The 19,098-nt window shown below is 50.7% G+C and overlaps 3 protein-coding genes across 4 annotated transcripts; 2 read left to right on the top strand and 1 right to left on the bottom strand.

The window, feature by feature from the left end:
• Positions 1–99: 99 nt before the first annotated feature.
• On the top strand, positions 100–4,427 carry CSNK2B (casein kinase 2 beta). 2 transcript variants are annotated; one of them, XM_037519407.2, is made up of 7 exons: positions 100–241; positions 839–921; positions 1,630–1,732; positions 2,317–2,432; positions 2,863–2,938; positions 3,084–3,273; positions 4,189–4,427. In XM_037519407.2, exons 2-7 carry the CDS (start codon positions 850–852, stop codon positions 4,277–4,279), a joined length of 648 nt encoding a protein of 215 aa, XP_037375304.1. In that variant the 5' UTR covers positions 100–241; positions 839–849; the 3' UTR covers positions 4,280–4,427. The 2 variants fall into 2 exon arrangements, with proteins under 2 accessions (XP_037375304.1, XP_037375303.1); XM_037519406.2 differs by lacking the exon at positions 100–241 and adding an exon at positions 376–517.
• Positions 4,428–4,467: 40 nt separating this feature from the next.
• On the top strand, positions 4,468–7,341 carry LY6G5B (lymphocyte antigen 6 family member G5B). Its single transcript, XM_037519408.2, has 3 exons — positions 4,468–5,331; positions 5,433–5,561; positions 5,807–7,341. The coding sequence occupies exons 1-3, from the start codon at positions 5,208–5,210 to the stop codon at positions 6,205–6,207; spliced, it is 654 nt and encodes a 217-aa protein (XP_037375305.1). The 5' UTR covers positions 4,468–5,207; the 3' UTR covers positions 6,208–7,341.
• A 1,436-nt stretch (positions 7,342–8,777) lies between these two features.
• On the bottom strand, positions 8,778–15,763 carry LY6G5C (lymphocyte antigen 6 family member G5C). Its single transcript, XM_037518666.2, has 4 exons — positions 15,739–15,763; positions 14,422–14,508; positions 11,792–11,953; positions 8,778–9,299 (listed from the first exon to the last, which is right to left on the bottom strand). The coding sequence occupies exons 1-4, from the start codon at positions 15,761–15,763 to the stop codon at positions 9,136–9,138; spliced, it is 438 nt and encodes a 145-aa protein (XP_037374563.1). The 3' UTR covers positions 8,778–9,135.
• Between the last annotated feature and the right edge of the window lie 3,335 nt (positions 15,764–19,098).

Raw genomic sequence — 19,098 nt, forward strand, 5'->3', positions numbered from 1 at the left:
TCATCCTGCCCTCATCTCGCCGGTTTCTCCCTACTGAGGACTCCATCTCCCGGCGTCCATCGCGGCGCCCGACCCTTGGCGCGTGCGCGTTGGCCTCTTCCCCACCCTCCCCAATTTCCACTCCCCCCACCCCACTTCGCCTGCCGCGGTCGGGTCCGCGGCCTGCGCTGTAGCGGTCGACGCCGTTCCTCAGAAGCAGCAACTCCCCTCCCCCACCCTCGTCCCGGCCCCGGTCCAACCGGTGAGTCTGAGGTGGTCGCCGCGCCAAGTTCCCAGTCCTGGGCGCGGCACATGGGGTCTTCGTGCCTTGATGTGGGGGCGGCGAAGGAAGTGACCCAGTCTGGCACCGAGAGAGGGAGGGGTAGCCTGAGAGGAGGAGGCGGGATGTGGGGACTCTCGTGAAATAGACCTGACGGCCGCCCCCAGGCCATGAAAAGAGGGACCCAGTTCTTGCTTGGAAACGATAAACTTCGGAATCTTTGGGAAAGGCGACGGGGACATGCAGAGACTTGTGGGGGTAGGGAACCCGAGCCGAGGGCTCTGGCTGAGTTGGAGGGGAGAGGGGTCCTAGCCCTCGGAAGCTAGAGTTGTGGCTAGGACTGGTGGGATCAAGACCTGTCGGTTTCTCACAAGTGGTGGGACTGCAGACTGTTTGTAATCTCAGAAAAGTGATTGAGATGTGAATAAGTGCTGCAAAGAGATGCTTCAAAGCCTGGGATCCTTTAAGAAAAGGTGGCCCCAAATTCTTATGTGGTTGGAGGGCAAAGTGTGGGAGGAGGGAGGATACCGAAGGCAAGGAGGGAGAGTTTGGGCTTTGCTTACACTTATCTTTTTCCAGCTGAGGTGAAGATGAGCAGCTCTGAGGAGGTGTCCTGGATTTCCTGGTTCTGTGGTCTCCGTGGCAATGAATTCTTCTGTGAAGTGAGTTTTCTCAACCTCCCTGCACACCACCACATACTGTCTGGCCAGATAGCCCCCCACATTCCAGCAACCACGCACTTCCCATACATGCTTCCATAGGAACTTTTTCCTGCCAAGAAAGTATCCCCCCAGTAAATTCCCACTAACCTGTGGTGAAGTGGCAAGATGGACCCAAGTCCTAACCCTCCCGCTCTCCAGCAATATAACATTGGACAAGTCAACTCGTGTCTTTTCTTTTTTATTACTGGAGGGATGCTGGAAATACCTATCTCCACTGATTGTTAGAAGAATGAAGGCATTGCATGTTAAAATGTCTTGTATTGTGGAAAGCTGTATGTTAGTATAGGGATTGTAACTGCCTTTACAACCCAGCCGGTTTGACCTCTGCCTTCCTCAGCGAGCCTGTTGCCCTAAGGATAGTACAAACCTGGTTCCTAAAGATGGAAACTCTGTATGGGGACAGGGATCCTGAAAGGAGTGTCTCTATACAGAAGAGACATAGCCTTACTTGCTTATCCTTAGAAAGGAAAGCCAAAGTATTTATGGGAAGACGAGCGTATGTGAACTGGAGAGACTCGAGTACTTCTGTTGAGTTGGGAATGGGGAACAGAAGTTATGCTGAGGATAAGGCATGCCTTAGAGCAGTTCGCTCAGGTCAAAACCAAGGATTCTGCCATGGATTCCCTCTTGACTTACACGTCCTGACAGGTGGATGAAGACTACATCCAGGACAAATTCAATCTCACTGGACTCAATGAGCAGGTGCCTCACTATCGACAAGCTTTAGACATGATCTTGGACCTGGAGCCTGGTGAGGCACCCTCAGGGTTGTTTTGTGTTTATGGGTTCTTTTTTTTTTTTCTCTCTCTCTCTCTTCAAATCCCTGTTCACCTGCTTTTTGAATTTCTAAATTTCCTTTAGCTTTCTGAGTCTTTGAATGTACAATCTCCAACTTACTTTGATTCCTCACCCAACTATTACTTAGTTTAGTGACTTACACTGCTTGTTTCTATGTGCTGATCCTGTAATTCAACTGTATCCCATAATGCCCTGAGTTTTCCCCTTGGGTGATACTTCCTGCCTCTTTCTTCTGCCTTGCAATTTCAGGTCTAGAGCTCTACCATGATGTACTGACATCATTGCTTTTGTGTGTCGATGAGGGAATTGGGAGGGAGAGAAGAAGGCAGAGACTGAAGAGGTCTTGGCGAGAAATTGCCTTGGGTTTGTGGCTCAGAGACTTAGGTTTCTGGGTCAGATAACCCAAGGTGAGGGGTGGGATGAGGCTGTAGGGTGGGTGCTGGGAAAAGTGAGTAGCCAGTAACCCCTAGGGGATAGGCAGGGCTCCTAAAAGAGTTGTAAGACAAGTAGTTGCATTTGGCTGGGGCCGTGTTTCAGATGAAGAGCTGGAAGACAACCCCAACCAGAGCGACCTGATTGAGCAGGCAGCCGAGATGCTTTATGGATTGATCCACGCCCGCTATATCCTCACCAACCGTGGCATCGCCCAGATGGTGAGGCCTCTCTACTCCCACTTGACTTCTGAGGCAATCAGGGGGACAAAGATTCCTGTAGCAAGAAGTCACATGTTTCAGTTCTATCAAGTAGTCTGAGAAGAGGGAAGAATCCCAGAATCTGGGCCTGGGCATTCAGTCCTGATTGGGGGTTGTATACTGAAGGAGAAGTTTCCAGGTAGAGAGATACAGCCTTAAACAGGAAGTGTTTATAGACTGCTCTTCCTTAGGGGACAAACATTGATGTTTTGATGGCCTAGCATCTGCCTAACTGGAGGAAGGGAAGGAGAGGTGTCTGGGGGTCAGAGATGGGACCCCTTGACAGAGAGAGGCAGGAGGAGGAAGGGACAGAGTAATGTGGGTCGGGCTGAGGAGGGGATTGCATCTTTTCACGTCTATCCACCACCTCCTTCCATTTTATTCACCTCAGCTGGAAAAGTACCAGCAGGGAGACTTTGGCTACTGTCCCCGTGTGTACTGTGAGAACCAGCCTATGCTTCCCATCGGTGAGTGTTGGAGAAGAGAAAGGAGGGCAGCGTATGTCAGCTTCTCTGGGAAGGAGTTGGGGCTCAGTAGGTTGGGCCCTGAGTCTGGGAGGGAGGTTGGGCAGGGTTGAAGGGCTCTGACCTGCTGAATCTGGCTGTCTCCCAGGCCTTTCAGACATCCCAGGTGAGGCCATGGTGAAGCTCTACTGCCCCAAGTGCATGGATGTGTACACACCCAAGTCATCGAGGCACCACCACACAGATGGTGCCTACTTCGGTACCGGTTTCCCTCACATGCTGTTCATGGTGCACCCCGAGTACCGACCCAAGCGGCCCGCCAACCAGTTTGTACCCAGGTAGGGAGTAGAGACTATCACCAACAGTCATAATGAAAGGCCTGACACCCCCAGAGGAAAGAGAAGACAGGGCATAAATGGTTTTTAAGGGCTACGTCTCCCTTTGGAAAGTTCTTTAACTATTTATCTTTTCAGTTTCCTTATCTATAAACCAAGTATGATGACAACTCCTGCCTGACAGGACATTTCTAAACACATGAAGTGCTAAGAATAACATTCATCACTTGCAGCACTATCCTGTCACCATCTTGGGTGTTCAGCTTTTGCTAGGAGATTCTCTTAGCATAGTTCAGATGTGATTTGTCTTCCTGGAGCATCTTTTTTTTTTTAATGTTTTTGTTACTTTTTTTTTTTTTTTTTTTTTAAGATTTATTTATTTATTTATACAAGCACTGGGTACAGTCAGAGGCGCGGGAGGGTGAGAGAATTCACCAGAGCGGGAAACAGAACAGGCAGACTGACGAAATGCACTGCTGAGGGGAGCAGCGGGCGGCAGGAGAGGTCTGCGCGCCATGTGGGACCGTCGCCAGGCGGCCAGGGATCAAACCGGCGCTGCAGAGGCTGCGGGCAGCTTCGCAACTCAGCGCTCAACCGCTGCACCCCCGGGGAGGCCCTAGAGCATCATTTTTATTCTAGCATGGGGAAGAAAAGTGGGATTCTATATTTATCGAAACTGATAAATACGCTGATACACACATAAGCGTGTCTATATGTATACGTGTACATTCTAGAATTTGCGTTTTAGTGGTATTAAGGTTCATTGCCAAATATTCCTGAGGTAAGGAGCTTGAGCACCACTGTCCTTAAGCACTGAGCAGGCTCATGGAGGAGCTGGGGTGGGAAGGGGGAATGCAGGCCCCTGGCAGGGCCAGAATGGGGCTCACCCTCCTTCCTCTCACCTCTGCCCTGGCCCAGGCTCTACGGTTTCAAGATTCATCCGATGGCCTACCAGCTGCAGCTCCAAGCAGCCAGCAACTTCAAGAGCCCAGTCAAGACGATTCGCTAATGCCCCTCTCCACCTTTGACACCTCCATTCCTCGGCTGCCACCCTTTCAGGAACTCTATGATTTTTAGTTTAAATTAAAGGAGTCATTGCTGTGGTGGGAATAATGAAATAAAGTGAAAGAAAAGGCAGTGATCTAGTCTGCTGTGCTTGGGCTTGGCAAAGGGAGGGTAGTGGTGTGTTGGATGGGCCCCAGGGACTCCTGCGACCTAGTCACACACACCTCCGAGTTAAAAATCAGCATGAATTTGTGTCCAGTGAATTTGAGTGCTGTTCTTAGTAGACAGCAGAGCAAAATTCCTAGGGCTGCAGGGGGAGGGAGGTGTGGCTGCCAGTTCGCAAGACTAAAGAAAGTCTTGTTCCTTTTGGGGCCACTTTTACTGTAAGGGATGCAGCCAACACTTGTCTCAGTTTTGGTTTTACAGGGAAAAGCACTCCTAAAATATATTGGGGTGAAGAGAGGAGAGACAAGGTCCAGAATTACTGGTCCAGAATTACTGCTCAGTGATACCTGTGTGCCCTCTGCTGGGCAAACTGAGTCATGCTCATCAGAAGGGTGACAACAATGGCTTAGCCAAAGTTTCCCTGCACAATCGCAACTGGCACTATTGTCTGGGATTCAGAGAGGCCAGCTGAGGAGGTGGTGCTGGAAACATGCAAATTCATGGGCCCTTGAAGAGACCTTTGTGGGGCATGCAGCACAAAGGTAGCTGGATCAAGGCCCACGTGGAGCCAGGTACTTGCCCTGTCTGGGCCACTGTTCCCACATTCAGATACGACCTGGACCTGGTGGGTGAGGACACAGTGTCCCCACTGTGAGGTAAATAACTTCCTCTCCGCCCCCACCCCCATTCTGCCCCAGGCCAGAATATAGCTCTGTATCTACAGCAGCTCCTGCTCAAAACCGCCCCACAGCTCAGGATCAAGGAGCATGGTTACAGAAAGGTGGGGTTTTAGGGTACTCCTCAGGGACTGTCCCTCTCCCCAGAATTCCATGATGAAGGCCCATATGCTTGTAGGTGTGCTGGCCATGGTGGGCTGCTCAGTGGGGAAGGGTAAGTGGGGCCCAGGGGCAGGGAGGAAGGGGTGACGGTCCATGGAGGGGCTGGGCCCCTGGACACACGGGCTCCACCCCTGCTATCTTCCACTTCCCCAGCTCCTGTTCCTGAAGTCCGGACCTGTCACCTCTGTCTCTTAGAAGACGCTTCCTTGGGCTGCATTTCAGGCTCGGAGAAGTGCACTATCAGCAGCCTGTCCCCGTGCATGGTGATCACCATTTACTACAGTGAGTCAGAGCCCAGGAGGGGCCACTAGTGGGGCCACCGATGGCTTGGTCTCTCCCCTTATAGGTGAGGACTGCTTGACACCCAGGATACAAGGAAAAAAGGGATCTTGGAAGGAGGGGGCTGGGATTCTGAGGGGCCAACTAAGCTAATTTCCTTCTGAAGAAATCAGATGGAATTTGGGTCTGGGCGAGGGAGGAGAGCCAGCAGTAGAGGCAAGGGTTATTAGTTATACCTTCTCCTCCAGATGCCAATATTCGCTTCTTCATCCGAGGCTGTGGACAGTATCATTCTTACCGCTGCCAAGAAACACACAACACCTACTTCATGCAGTACTGGTACAACGCCCAGTGCTGCCAGTATGATTATTGCAACTCTTGGTCTAGCCCCCAGCTCCAGAGCGCTCTGCCTGAGCCCCAAGGCAAGACCCTGGCCCTGCCCCTGCCTGACTCCCAGCTCCAGCGGTTCTACCAGGCCCTGAACCTCTCACTTCCCCTCCCCAACTTCCATACTGGGAAGGAACCTGAATACCCAGACCCCCTGACCACCCTGCCCCTGAACCTGGGTTTGTCTATTGCTGACCTGCGCCACATTTACTTGTTCCTCAACAGTTCAGGACTTTTGGTTCTTCCCCGAGCTGGACCCTGACACCTTACCTTTCCCAAACTCCATTCTCTTCCAGCACCTCTCCCCTAACACCCCAGACACCTGCACCGGCCTCTCATAGCACTCGGATTCTCTGCTCTGTAATTTCTTTGGCCTCTTTTCCTTTGTACTTCCAGCTTCTGTATGTTTTGGTTTAATTTCCTTCCCAGAAACCAGTTGGCACTGTATCCACTTCTTTCTTCTAGAAAAGAACCTCAAGTGCAAATTCTGCTCAGACTGCCCTGGGAAAGACACAGACTCACCTCTTTCTCATCATCCAAATGTTCTATCATTCCCCCCATCCCCAACATCCCAGGCCCCTCTCAATCTGGTCACATGCTACCTCCATTCAGATCTGTCCCTACATTGTGTCCTATGCCTATCACTAACACCTGGCACCAGACTGAACTTGCAGCAAGAAGAATTGGGGGTAGATTTCTGTGCAGATGTCCTGACTTGGCACTCTGGTGTCCTTGCCTCACTGTCTCCACCATTCCAGACCCCCCTTTGTTTCTTGCTGCCTTCTCTTACCTCTTGTCCCACCCAGTCTCTTGCTCTTCAGCCCTAAATCACATCACTGAGTCACCACACCTACTTCCATCGGTGCCGGGGGAGAAGAGAGGCAAGGGTAGGGCTTGTCCTGCTGTTACACATCTCCCAATTTCCCGACACAATAAATGGACTGCACTAAGACTGTGTCACATTGTTTACACACACTGGGTTTGGCTCAGGTATAGACAGGTTAAAGAGGATTAATTGGGGGTGGGGTTCAAATATGGTTCCCCACTCCCTTGGCCTTTGTGGATTCCTCCTGACTATCCATCCCACCTGCTGCTCAGCTAGAGATCAAAGCATGAGGACTGCAGCTGCTCCCTGCCTTAAACACCCTAAAAACCTAGAAACTTAAACTTAGGTGATGCCAGATTTTTCCACTTAAGGAGGAAACATTCTCTCTTTAACCCAGGAGGACTCGGGAGCAAATTAAAGGACCAGTTCTGCATCTTAGGGTCACCTGGTGCCGAAGGACTTGGATTCTGCTGGTCCCTAGTTCTTTTCAGGATCCTGGCACCCAGGGCCCTTCTGTCGAGTTCTAGGTGAAGGGGGAAGGACAAAAAAGCACACATGTGGGGTTGCAGTGGCTGGATCTTTAATTTTTTTTTTTAAAGATTGATTTATTTATATGAGCACTGGAGTACAAGCCAGAGGCATGGGAGGGTGAGAGGATTCACCAGAGATAGAGCAGGGAGCAGAACAGGCAGGAGGACCGAGATACACTGCTGAGGGGAGCAGCGGGTGAGATAGGAGAGGTCTGCTGCTCCATGTGGGAATCTGCCTGGCCGGCCTGGAATCGAACTGGCACTGCAGAGGCTGCGGACAGCTTCACAGGGCTGGGCTCAACCCGCTGCACCACCAGGAATGCCCTGGATCTTTAATTTTTATGTTTGAAAAGTTGCACACATACAGAAAGCAATAATGAATATTCATAACTTGGCATTCCCTGTATGTTCACCAAGCACTGGACACTGCTCAGAGCCAGGCCTGGTGTTAAGCACAGGACTCAGAGGAGTACAGACAGGTGTCCAGCTTCCTGGATCTCACAACACAATGCTGGCATTACCAACACAGCACTGCAGCTTCGTGGCCGGGGACCTCAATGCCAGCTCCTCTGCCACTTGGGTGGCTTGGTCTCCCAGCCTCACTTGGTCCCCTGTCAACTGGGGATAGTGCCTAGTGAGATTGAGAAAATGCATGTAAATCTGTGCGCACGTGGGACGTAGAGCCTCAGAAATAGACACACGCCTTAGAAACAAATGCACACACAGCTGTGTCCTCTTTATTTTTAAACCCCTTTGGCAAAACACAGAGGCTCACACATACCATAAAATGGGTAACCTGTGTTAGGAGTGCCTAAGTCAGCATGAATGACCTTTATCAGCACCCAGAACTGCCTTCATACCCACTCCCAGGCACTCTCCCCAACTCTCAGGGGTTGCCACTGGCCTGAGTTGTAGCAGTTTAGGGTGAATTTTGTGTTTGATATAAATGGCGTCATTCAGCGCATCCGCTTACCTACCCAACACTTCCTATGACTACGGCTCTGTGGCCCCTTTCATGACCTGCACTTCGGTGGGAGGTATGAAGAACGGTATAAACTTTGAATGTGCACCCCACTTGCTGGACCCGTTTCCTGAACCCTGGGATCAGGTCAGAGCTTCAGGCCTAGCGCCTCTTCCACAGAGTGTCCTTCTCCAGGCCCTCCTCCTTGGGCCTGAGCCTTTCACACCTCTCCCTCCTACAATACCCCCTCCCTTATGCCCTCCCAGCCAGTCCCCACACAGCTCTGGATCCCACAGCATTTCTAAGGATATCCACTACACTCTGGCCTTCATCATAAAGGGAGGCTTTCAGTTCCTTATCACCTTTCTGAGCTGAGTCAAAGACACAAAGCAGGGCAGAAGCAGAACTCAGCAGAGCTGTGTGCCCCCTGCCTGCCCCACAATGGGGCGATCATCATGCACAACCACTTTCCATGGCTCTACCCCCCTGGAAGAGACAGACAAGCCATAGTTTGCACATCAGTTTATTTTGGAGGAACACCTGGGGATTTGCTCAAAAGAGTCCTGTGGTGGGAGAAAGGGAGGAGGAGCAAATAAAAAGCAAAGTCACAGCTTGGAGGTGGGAGCAGAGAGGAGGAAAGATGTCCAACTGAGCACTTGAAGGGAAAATGTCAGAAAATTCTGGGGGAGGGACAGAGTGGGAAAAGGGATGTTGAAGGGTGTTAACCAAGAGGAAGATAGGACTGGGGTCAGGTACCTAGAGGGAGGCAGAGGATGGTGGGAGGGGTTGGAGGTTGTCCAGTCTGAGCCCAAGTTTTAGAAATGAGTAGGATGACTGGAAACACTGGACATCCAAATGTCTTCTGCAGACATCCTAAGGTAAGCCCAGGACTCTGTTCTCGGGGTTATTGCAGAAATCCAGGAAGCAGCATTGAGAGAATATCCAGTAGCCAAACACCGGCGAGGTGCGGGTGTGTGCGCAGTCATGCATCTGTTCCTTGCGGCGACAGTCACTCACCAGGATGTCAGCACCCGAGCCTGGGGCAGGATGGCAGCAACCAGTGACGTGGAGGCCCCAGCAAAACCCCAACCTTCCCACCCCCTCACTCCACGTGGACTCATCATCACTGCCCCCACGCGCTGCCCTGGACCCTCAAGATGCAAAGATTCTTGGAACTAGGCAAGGGCAGGGAGTCACCAGCCATGAACTCTGTGAGAACCTCTCATGGCAGATGGGAAGGAGCCATTTGAAATATCATGAGGATGGATGGAGCTGGACGGAATTATGCTAAGTGAAATTAGTCAGAAGGAAAAAGAAAAATCAAATGATTTCACTTATAGGTGGAACATGGGAAAACTGAACAAAGGGTCAGGAAAAAAGATAAAACTTGCAAGCTGAGCATAGATTTGCAGCAAACAGCAAGGGAAGGGGTGGAGAGGGGTTAAAGGGGAGGGAGAGCACTGGTGCTGTAGTGGTGGGAGAACTTCAGGGACTACACCTGAGGGGGGAACACTAATGTAAGAATAAATAAAAATAATTAAAAAAAAGAAATATGAAATTTGGAGTGGGCTGAGTTGGAATCTGTGGAGCGAAGTGGGGAGAAGTTTGAAAGAGAACTGTGGAGAGGAAGTGTATTTGATGACTTACAAGTAAATCACAGGGGGCAAATGTTTTGTGCCCAGGTACAGGGATGTTCATTGCCAACCTGCTGGAGGGGGGTGAAAAATCAGAAGCACCCTGAAGGCCTGTCAAGAGCCCTGGTGGTGCAGCAGTTGAGCGCTGGGCTGCGAAGCTGCCCGCAGCCTCTGCAGTGCCGGTTCGATCCCCGGCCGCAGGCGAGGGTCCCACATGGCGTGACAGACCTCTCCTGCGGCCCGCTGCTCCCCTCAGCAGTGTATTTCGTCAAGTCTGCCTGTTCTGTTCCCCGCTCTGGCTCTAGTGAATTCACTTACCCTCCCCCACTTCTGACTGTACCCAGTGCTTGTACAAATAAATAAATAAATCTTAAAAAAAAAAAAAAAAGAGCGGGGTGGATAGATGGACCCCTCCAGGCCCATGCCATGGTGTGCCACGCAGCAGGAACACAAAGTCATATTGTTTACAAGCTGACAGAGAAAGAATAAGTTCCCTTAGCTGTGAACTATGACAAGTGCAGAACAGTGTTTAGTGATATGCTGCTGTTTGTGGTGAGAAAAAGAGGTGAAAAGGAGTCAAGAGCCTATTTGTTTAGATGTGGTGTGCACAAAAGTTCACAAAGTGAAAAGACAGTGAAAGAGTTGCTGTATGCTATCTTGCCTGAGTGGGGTGGGCTTGGCCCGGAATGGGAGAGGGACTTCTCTTTGAGACCCTTGAATATTCTGGGAGTGAGCCCTATCTATGCATCAGCTAGTAAAAAAACATATAGTGTAGGAGGCTCCCCTGGTGGCCTAAGAGTTAAGTCTCAGCACTATCAAGCTATTGCCAGCCACTGTGACATGAATTCTATGCCTGGCCAGGGAGCTAACCCACATGGCTCAGCAAACATTTCCTGTCTCACCCACTGCTCCCCTCAGCAGTATATTTCAGTACATCTGCCTGTTCTGCTCCCCACTCTGGCTCTGGTGAATCCTCTCAGCCCCCACACCTCTGATCTATATCCCAGTTCTTCTATGCATAAATAAATAAAAATAAATCTTTAAAAATAAACAAAAAAGTATAGTGCAGATGCAAGAAAAGTTTGAATGGAGGTAGCTGTTGTTAACAGCACCATCTCTGGAACTCCCACACCTTGTGGCTCAGCCTCTAGGAGGCTTGGACAAGGTATTGACCTTTCTGTGTCTGTTTTCTCCTCTATAAAATCAGGATACTATTAACAACAACAACAATGCCTGTCTCAGAGGGTTGAAGGGCTTAGAACAGTATGCCTGGCCCATAGTTTATATGTTTGCTCACTTAAAAACGGTGAGGGAGCAGGCAAGAGGAATGATGTAGTCAATTGTCAGCAAGTTGCAAATGAGGTGGAGGTTGTGCGGAGTGCAATTCGACATGACAGTTTGGCCTGACATTCACAGACAGGAGAAAGTAGTATGTGACTGCTCCTTTGAAGTCAGGGAAGCAGATAAAATCCTCCAGAGAGAGTGAAGCAGGAAGACAGCTAATGACTAAACTTTGGTGAACCTGAACCATCGTTAGGGGTTAAGGAGAGTGAGGCAAGACTTGGTGCAGGAGACACAGCGAAGGTTGGAGGAGAGGAGTGATGCTGGTGGGAATTACCGCTGGTAGATGGAGAGAGGAGGAAAAGCTGAAGGATCTGGTATCTCGAGGATCCCCTACAAGACTGAGTGCTGTGAGGAGGGAAGAGCTGGTCAACTGTAGGCTGAGGTGGGAAGTGGGGGGGAGGGGTGTAGGAGTGGGACGGAGTAGCTCTGAAGGAAAGAAAGAGACAGCGGGGAACAGTATTTTAGGGTTGTGGGAACAAGATTTGGGGTGCAGCTTAGAAGGCTGGTAGAGACACGGTTTGGGGCCAAGGACAGAAGAGAAGGCGGCTTACTGTTCTTTATATGGAGAGTCAAGCAGCTGCTGCCAGCCGGGACAAGACATATGTCAGATCCCAGGAGGCACCCCAACTCCTTGGTCTCCAAGAGGCATCGGTAGCAGCGCAGGTATTTGGGTGGCTGAGCTGGATAAGGGAGGTCTTGACGGACAGATTCACCTAAAATACAGAGAAGCACTGGCCCCAAACCCTGGCCTACCGAATTCCACGCTGGTCAACCCCACTTCTCCCTCCCTCCCTTCCCATCTCAGAAAACCATAAAATCACCAATTCTTTAAAACCACCTGGCCTAATCTCAGAAGTTTTAATCCTTGTTAAAAATCTCCCTTCTCTGCTCTTCTGCTTCCTGAAATGAGGAACTCATTCGTTCATTTACTCAATGTGTACTTGAGAGGCTAACAGGTACCAGGGGTGCTGCAGACGTTTACATTCAAAGGTGAGGCTGAATCCAACTTTGAGCAGCTCTGTTAGGACCATTCTATGTTTGGGCCTTGATTTTACAGTCCCCCACTCCCTGGGCTCTCTTTTGAATATGCCTTCTTAACTTATAATGTTCAGAAGTGAAAATAAGAGTGCATCATCCTAGATAGGAGAATTCTTTGCTTGGTGTACACAGGATATTTTAAGCAGTTCAGGGCCATATTCTTTGGCCGTCACTGCACAGATTCATACTAAACTTCGTCCTCCAAAGTCCCCCCGCCCCAACTACAATATGTACCCCTCTCTCTTCCTCTGGTCCTCTGCCCAAACCAAAAGTGACTGAGTCCCCAGACCCAGCAGAGCACTTGGTGTGAGGCAGATGCTGAGCAAACACTTTGAATCCTATTTCTATTTAGTTGGTGCTTTGCAGTCAAGTGAGGAGGTTATCAAGCTGGATCCAGTCTTGTTCTAGATCCTGGTGCTGTCATCTTGAGTGTTCCCCAAGCCCTCTCTGTCCCCTATTGCCTTCAATCTCTCCATTCAGATTATTACTGTTGACTGAGACAGCCTGGGGTGGTCACTAGAGTTTCCCCCAGAGGGAAGGAATGTCAGTCCATTATCAGTCCCCAGCATTATCTCACCAGGCCTACTCACTCATGATTCCTCCTGACTAGGTTTACCTGAGCATTCTGGACAGCTGTACCTGGTATTGGGTTTCTCTATTCAGCAGGCCAGGAGACCCTTCTGACCCCACAGAACTACTTACCAGGCACCAAGCTCATCATGACCAGCACTATCAAGAGGACCAGATACAGGGTGTGGGGAGTGCTATGGAGGCCCAGAGGCCCCAGTCTCTGGCTACTTGCAGGGCCTGCCATAAAATGCATGACTGCCCACCAGTCTCCAGTTTGGGTTTATATTGGAAGAGAAGTTGGCCAAGAGGAAGGAGAGAAGCAACACCTGTTTGGGGTACAAATCAATGCCAGAACAGCCAGAGGGACAGAGTGTCCTCACCCACAGCCATTCTGGGGCCTCACATCCTGGCTTGGGGACAGGGCCCAGCAACAAGGAAATGAGGGGGAAGATTTTATTCATATTAAATTCAACAGATGTTTATGAATCACAACATTGCACAACCTCACAGAGCACACAGGTGCTCTGTGTGTGGGAAACAGGTCAATAAGCATTGGGGGCGGGGTGACCACTAATGAAAGCAATTTCTGCCTAGCAGTAAGTGATCAGATTTCTGTTTGTAAAAGATTACTGAGGCTGGGAAACCAGTTAGGAGCTGTTCCTGAGTCCAGTCACAAGATGGCAGCCTGGTCTAGCATAAGAGAGGCAAGGAAGGTAGAGGAAATCTGAGATTTATTTAGAAGGAAGATAGGTCTAATTTGGAGTTGCACTAAAAGTGGTAAGATGGGACGGGGTTATTGGTCTGCACACAGGGGTGATTGGTGGTGCCATTTTCCAAGATGGGAAAGACGTGGCACTACCAGAAACTCCAAAGTGAGAACACCAGGTGCCCAGTGACTGTACTCAGGTCAGTGCCGGGTGGCTGGAAAGCCAGCGCATTTTCCTACACCCCCTTTTCCTGTCCGGCCTAGCCTTAAGCTGCAGGGCAGTGGATCTGATCTCCGGTGCCCACAGGCTGCGGCGCTGAACGCTAGCTCTCCAAGCCTAGCAGCGCCTCAGAGCTTTCTGGGGAGACGGTGGGGGTAGCCCCCAGCCTAGCTCGGCTCTTGGCCTGGATGTGTCCAGAATGCTCAGGTAAACCTAGTCAGGAGGAATCATGAGATGAGTAGGCCTGGTGAGATAATGCTGGGGACTGGTAATGGACTGACATTGCTTCCCTCTGGGGGAAACTCTAGTGACCACCCCAGGCTGTCTCAGTCAACAGGCCAAGAGCAAAGAACCGGGTTCGCGACCCAGGCATCTGGAGCAAGCAGACACCCAGCTCACCACCGGCTTTCCCCGAAGGCCAAGACACCCTCCAGCTTCTTCCACCCGGGCCTGTTGGGCCCCCATGCCTGCTCAGCCAGGCCATTTTCTCGGGGAGACACACGCAAACTTTTCACTTTGGGTTTTGGGGGGCCACTCGCTCCAGTCCCCGGCCTAGAGGTTCCCTGCCACCGTCCCAAACCGTCCGAAAATCATCCTGCCTCGGGTTCTGATGGGGAAGCCAAAAAAGACATGAGGAAAACACACACCACCGCGCGCCGCCTCAAGAGCCTTGAGATGAGTGAAGCAAACTTGTATTAGAGAAAAGTAAAGAGAACTAGGAGGCTCGCCTGGCCCTCAGTAAATGTGCGCTGAATCAGCGACAGCGGTAGAAAGAATGGGGGGGTGTTCCTCTTGACGCAAACAGGGCAAAGGGAGGGCAGAAGGGCCCTCTGAATCCCTCTTCGGATGGCCAAGGACGAGGTTATGTGTGGCGGAAGCCCCCTGAGGAGGCTTCGAGAGGACTTGTGAGGGGCTACAGCACCCTGGGCCCTGAGGGTAGCAGAAGGGGCCTTCACAGAAGGCCTGGGAGGTGGGGTCTTCCTCACAGGGGGCGTGACCTCAATATCATTAATCCCGCCCTTGTTTCCGTGTCGCCCGGGCCCTGTAAACGCGGCGGGGCGCGCGGAGGACCGCCAGCGTCGGTTGTCCTGGTGACAGACTCCCGGTTGGCTTCCTAGAGGCGGGGTGTGGAAAGTCGCCTTGGTGACCGTAAGGAATGACGATATCCTCGCGGAGTTCCCTCCCCGGGACAAGGAATACCCGGGGTGAGCAGCCTTGTGACGAAACAAAGGAGGTCGGGCCTGAGACAGAACTCCGCAGTTAGGGGGAGGGGGCGGGACATTGGAGAGACACAGCAAGAGATGATCGGACCCAGGAGAGCCCAGTACTGTTAGGGGAGTAGTCCTGTACACAGAGGTCGGGAGAGGAATCTTTAACCTGAATATAAATGAAACAAATGATTGAGGGAGTTGGGATGACTGGATAATTGGATGGATGGATGGATGGATGGATGGGGACCTGGCTATCGCTGGTGCCTGCCTCTCTCCTTTCCCCCAGCCCCCCTTCTAGGGCCCTCCACCCTCCAGGGCCTCCACTCACTTGTGACAGTTGTGGGGAAAGCACATGCTCTTTCCTGGGGCTCAGAGGAACCCCCCCGCCCCATCCCCACCAAACAGCAAACCAGGGCTGAGTTCAGCACCTCACATTGGGAGTGTTAACTGGAATAAGTCTCAGTGACAGTTTTTTAGACAAAGTGAAGGTTTGAACCTGGGAAGGAGCACCGCTGATTTTTACTCTGGGAGAACTCTGCCAGAAGTTTGAAACTCAGAAGTTTGAATTCAATTTCTACAGGTAGGAACAATGAGTCATTGACATTAAAATGTAATAATTCTTGATGGCGAGCTTCGGGTTTTAAGTTGTTTTGTCCTAAGTATAAACTGATACTCTGTGCACAGAGGAAGGCAGTGCTGGCTGTTAATCTCATCTTTTCTAAAGAAGGCACTGTGTACCTACCCGCTGCTTACATGTATTTGTTGGCTCCTTGGCCATTAGTGGGGGGTTGAAAAGACTAACTTTACCCAGAGGCAGCAGTTTGCATAGCTGTTTCACAGACTTCAAGTCTATGCAGATGGCTTTGCTCACTCTTCAGCTAGAGCAGGAAAGGTTCATTCTCAGAATACTTACAGTATGTTCACAGGATGCTATGAGGGCCGAGGCTGGGCCAGTGAGATTGGACAAAATATGACCCAACCCTAGGCCCACTTCTTCCCAAGTTTCCAGTCTAGCTGTTAACTCTTCATTCTCTCAGCCTTCATCCTCTCCCAGTTTGCCCAGCTTCTCAAGGACACCTGGGTGTTGTCCAGGCCCCACGCCATGCCCAGTACAGCGAGGTCCAGAACCCTAGCAGTTGAGGGGCCTACATCTCAATTGATCTACCCCTGATACTGCTGGAACCCTAATCTGTAGGGTGAGGAGTAGACAGGGTGCTGGTCCCGTAACAGGGTGGTCCCCCACCCTAGGAGAGGAGGGGTGTTCTGAAAACAAACACAGCTGCTGTGAGCCTTATCAGATGGGGATTAATCTAAGGGGTAGACTGAGGCCCCAGGCAGAGGTGGTCCAGAATTCACATGCCCCTCACCCCACCCTCTTTAGGTACCTTAAGACCCCTCATGGTGTCCAGTATTCTTTGTAGTGGGTGCGGGGAGAAGCAGGCTGGGGGGGAGGGGGAGAAGTGGTGCTAGAGGCTGGGCAGCAAAGTCCCTTATAGCTATGGCCAGGAAGGGGGAATCCTTTGTCCCCAGCATGTGGGAGGTGGGGCTGAGTACCCACTATTTGCATTTAACTGAACAAAGTCTTGGTTTCCAGGGGATTAACTGTCCTAATGGATCTGGGAGGATAGTTTTAGAACAGTACAGCTTTAAGCTCCACACCTCCTACACTTTGTGTCCCCTGGAACAGGACAGAGGAGAGGTACACCAGTATCAGTCAGCTCTTCAGAACTTGCTAAAAGTGGAGCATTCTGGAACTGTTGGCCACCTTTCTGTTTCTCCTCCCCCTGCCCCCCTTCTTCCTCTCCTCCCTCCCTTCCTCCCTCCCTCCACTATTAAACCTTTTTATTGACATAACATTGGTTTATAACACAATAGAGGTTTCAGGTGTACAGCCTTATACATCAACATCTGTGCACACTACATTATATTCACCATCGGCAGTCCAGCTTCCATCTATCACCACACAACTGACCCCATTTACCCAATGCATTCCCTTCTGGTAACCACTGTTGCATTCTTATAGTCTAACAGTTTGTTTCTGTTTTGTTTTGTTTGTTGTTTCTTTATCTTCCTAATGAGTGAAATCACACAATGCTTGTCCATCTGGCTTATCTCACTTAGCATAATTCCCTCTAGATCCATCCGTTTTGTTGCAAATGGCAAAATTTCTTTTTTTTTTTAATAGCAGAGTAGGGCCTCCCTGGTGGCACAAGGGGTTAAGACACAACCTATGAAGCTATTCACAGCCACCGCAGCACGAGTTCAATCCCAGCCAGGGAGCTACCCACATGGTGCAACAGACCTCTCCAGTCTTGCCCACTGAGATCCACCTGCTCTGTTCCCCTCTCTGTCCCTGGTGAATCCTCACACCCCCACACACCTCTGGCCTGTACCCAAGTTCTTTTTTTTAAAAGATTTTATTATTTAAGCTGGGGTACAGGGTGAGGACAGCTTTTTTTTAAAAGGTTTATTTATTTATGCATACAAGAACTGGGGTCTAAGCCAGAGGTGTGGGGCGTAAGAAGATTCACCAGAGGGAGTGGGGAGCAGAATGGCAGATCTACTGAAATACACCACTGAAGGGAGCAGCAGGTGAGGTCTGCTGTGCCATGTGGGTTGCTCCCTGGCCAGCCTGCAGTGGCCGGCGATAGCTTGATAGGGCTGTCTTTAACCCCTGCGCCACCAGGGAGGCCCACTTAGGTTGTTTTCAACTCTTGTATATTATGAATAATGTTGCCATGAACATGGGGTCTAGTTAGCTTTCTAAATTAGTGTCTTCATAATCTGGGTAAATACCCAGAGTGCTATAGCTGTTCTTTCTTTTTTTTTTTTTTTAGAGATTTATTTATTTAGGGCCTCCCTTGGTGGCGCAGGCGGCTAAGCACCAGGCTGTGAAGCTGTCCGCAGCCTCTGAAGCGCTGGTTCGATCCCGGCCGGCCGGTGAGGGTCTCACATGGCGCGGCAGACCTCTCCTGTCGCGCCCGCCGCTCCCCTCAGCAGTGTATTTCATCAGTCTACCAGTTCTGTTCCCTGCTCTGTCTCCTCTCACCCTCCCGTGGATCTGACCTGTACTCCAGTTCTTGTATAAATAAATCTTTGAAAAAAGATTTATTTATGCATACAAGAGCTGGGGTACGGGTCAGAGGTGTGGGGGGTGAGAGGATTCACCAGAGACAGAGTGGGGAACAGAACAGGCAGATTGACCAAAATACACTGCTGAGGGGAGCAGCTGGCAAGACAGGAGAGGTCTGCTGCGCCATGTGGGTAGGTCCCTGGCTGGAGATCAAACTCTCACTGCAGAGGCTGCGGATAGCTTCATAGGTTGCATCTTTTTTTTTTTTTTTAAAGATTTATTTCATTTATTTGTTTGTTTATTTATTTATTTATACAAGCACTGGGTACAGTCAGAAGCGTGGGAGGGTGAGAGAATTCACTAGAGCCAGAGCAGGGAGCAGAGCAGGCGGCAGGAGAGGTCTGCGCGCCATGTGGGACCCTCCTCCGGTGGCCGGGGAGCAGCCGGGGATTGAACCAGCGCTGCAGAGGCCGCGGGCAGCATTGCAACCCAGTGCTCAACCGCTGCGCCACCAGGGAGGCCCCATAGGTTGCATCTTAACCCCTTGCATCAGCAGGGAGTCCCAATATAGCTGTTTCATGTGATCTTTCTATTTTTAAATTTTTTTGAGGCATCTCTATACTGTTTTTCATAATGGCTGCACTAATTTACATCCCCACCAACAGTGTATGAGGATTCCCTTTTCTCCACATCCTCACCAACACTTGTTTCTGGTCTTGTTGAGAATAACCACTCTCATGGATGAGAGACTGTTTTGTGTACCACCTGTCTTCTAACCCCAAATACTAAGTATCCTATCTGACAAATCTCAGATCACATTCTGGGAGGTTCAGTACACACTTTCCCCCACCCCACCCCACCCAGTTGCTGCTGAGCCCATGGAGGAAGACAGCTTCCAGGCCCTGGCTCACTGGAAACTTGGATTGCAAAGGAATTTAATGCACTGGGGTTGGAGGAGACACTGAAATTAGCCAGACTATACATAGGACATAGGACATCAGAGCATAGTCGCCCACGTTTAGCATCTTGTTCAAAAGGGT

Source organism: Talpa occidentalis, unplaced genomic scaffold (genome assembly GCF_014898055.3).
Source record: "Talpa occidentalis isolate TD23 unplaced genomic scaffold, MPIMG_talOcc4v2.1 talOcc4.2, whole genome shotgun sequence".
Lineage (NCBI taxonomy): Eukaryota > Metazoa > Chordata > Mammalia > Eulipotyphla > Talpidae > Talpa > Talpa occidentalis.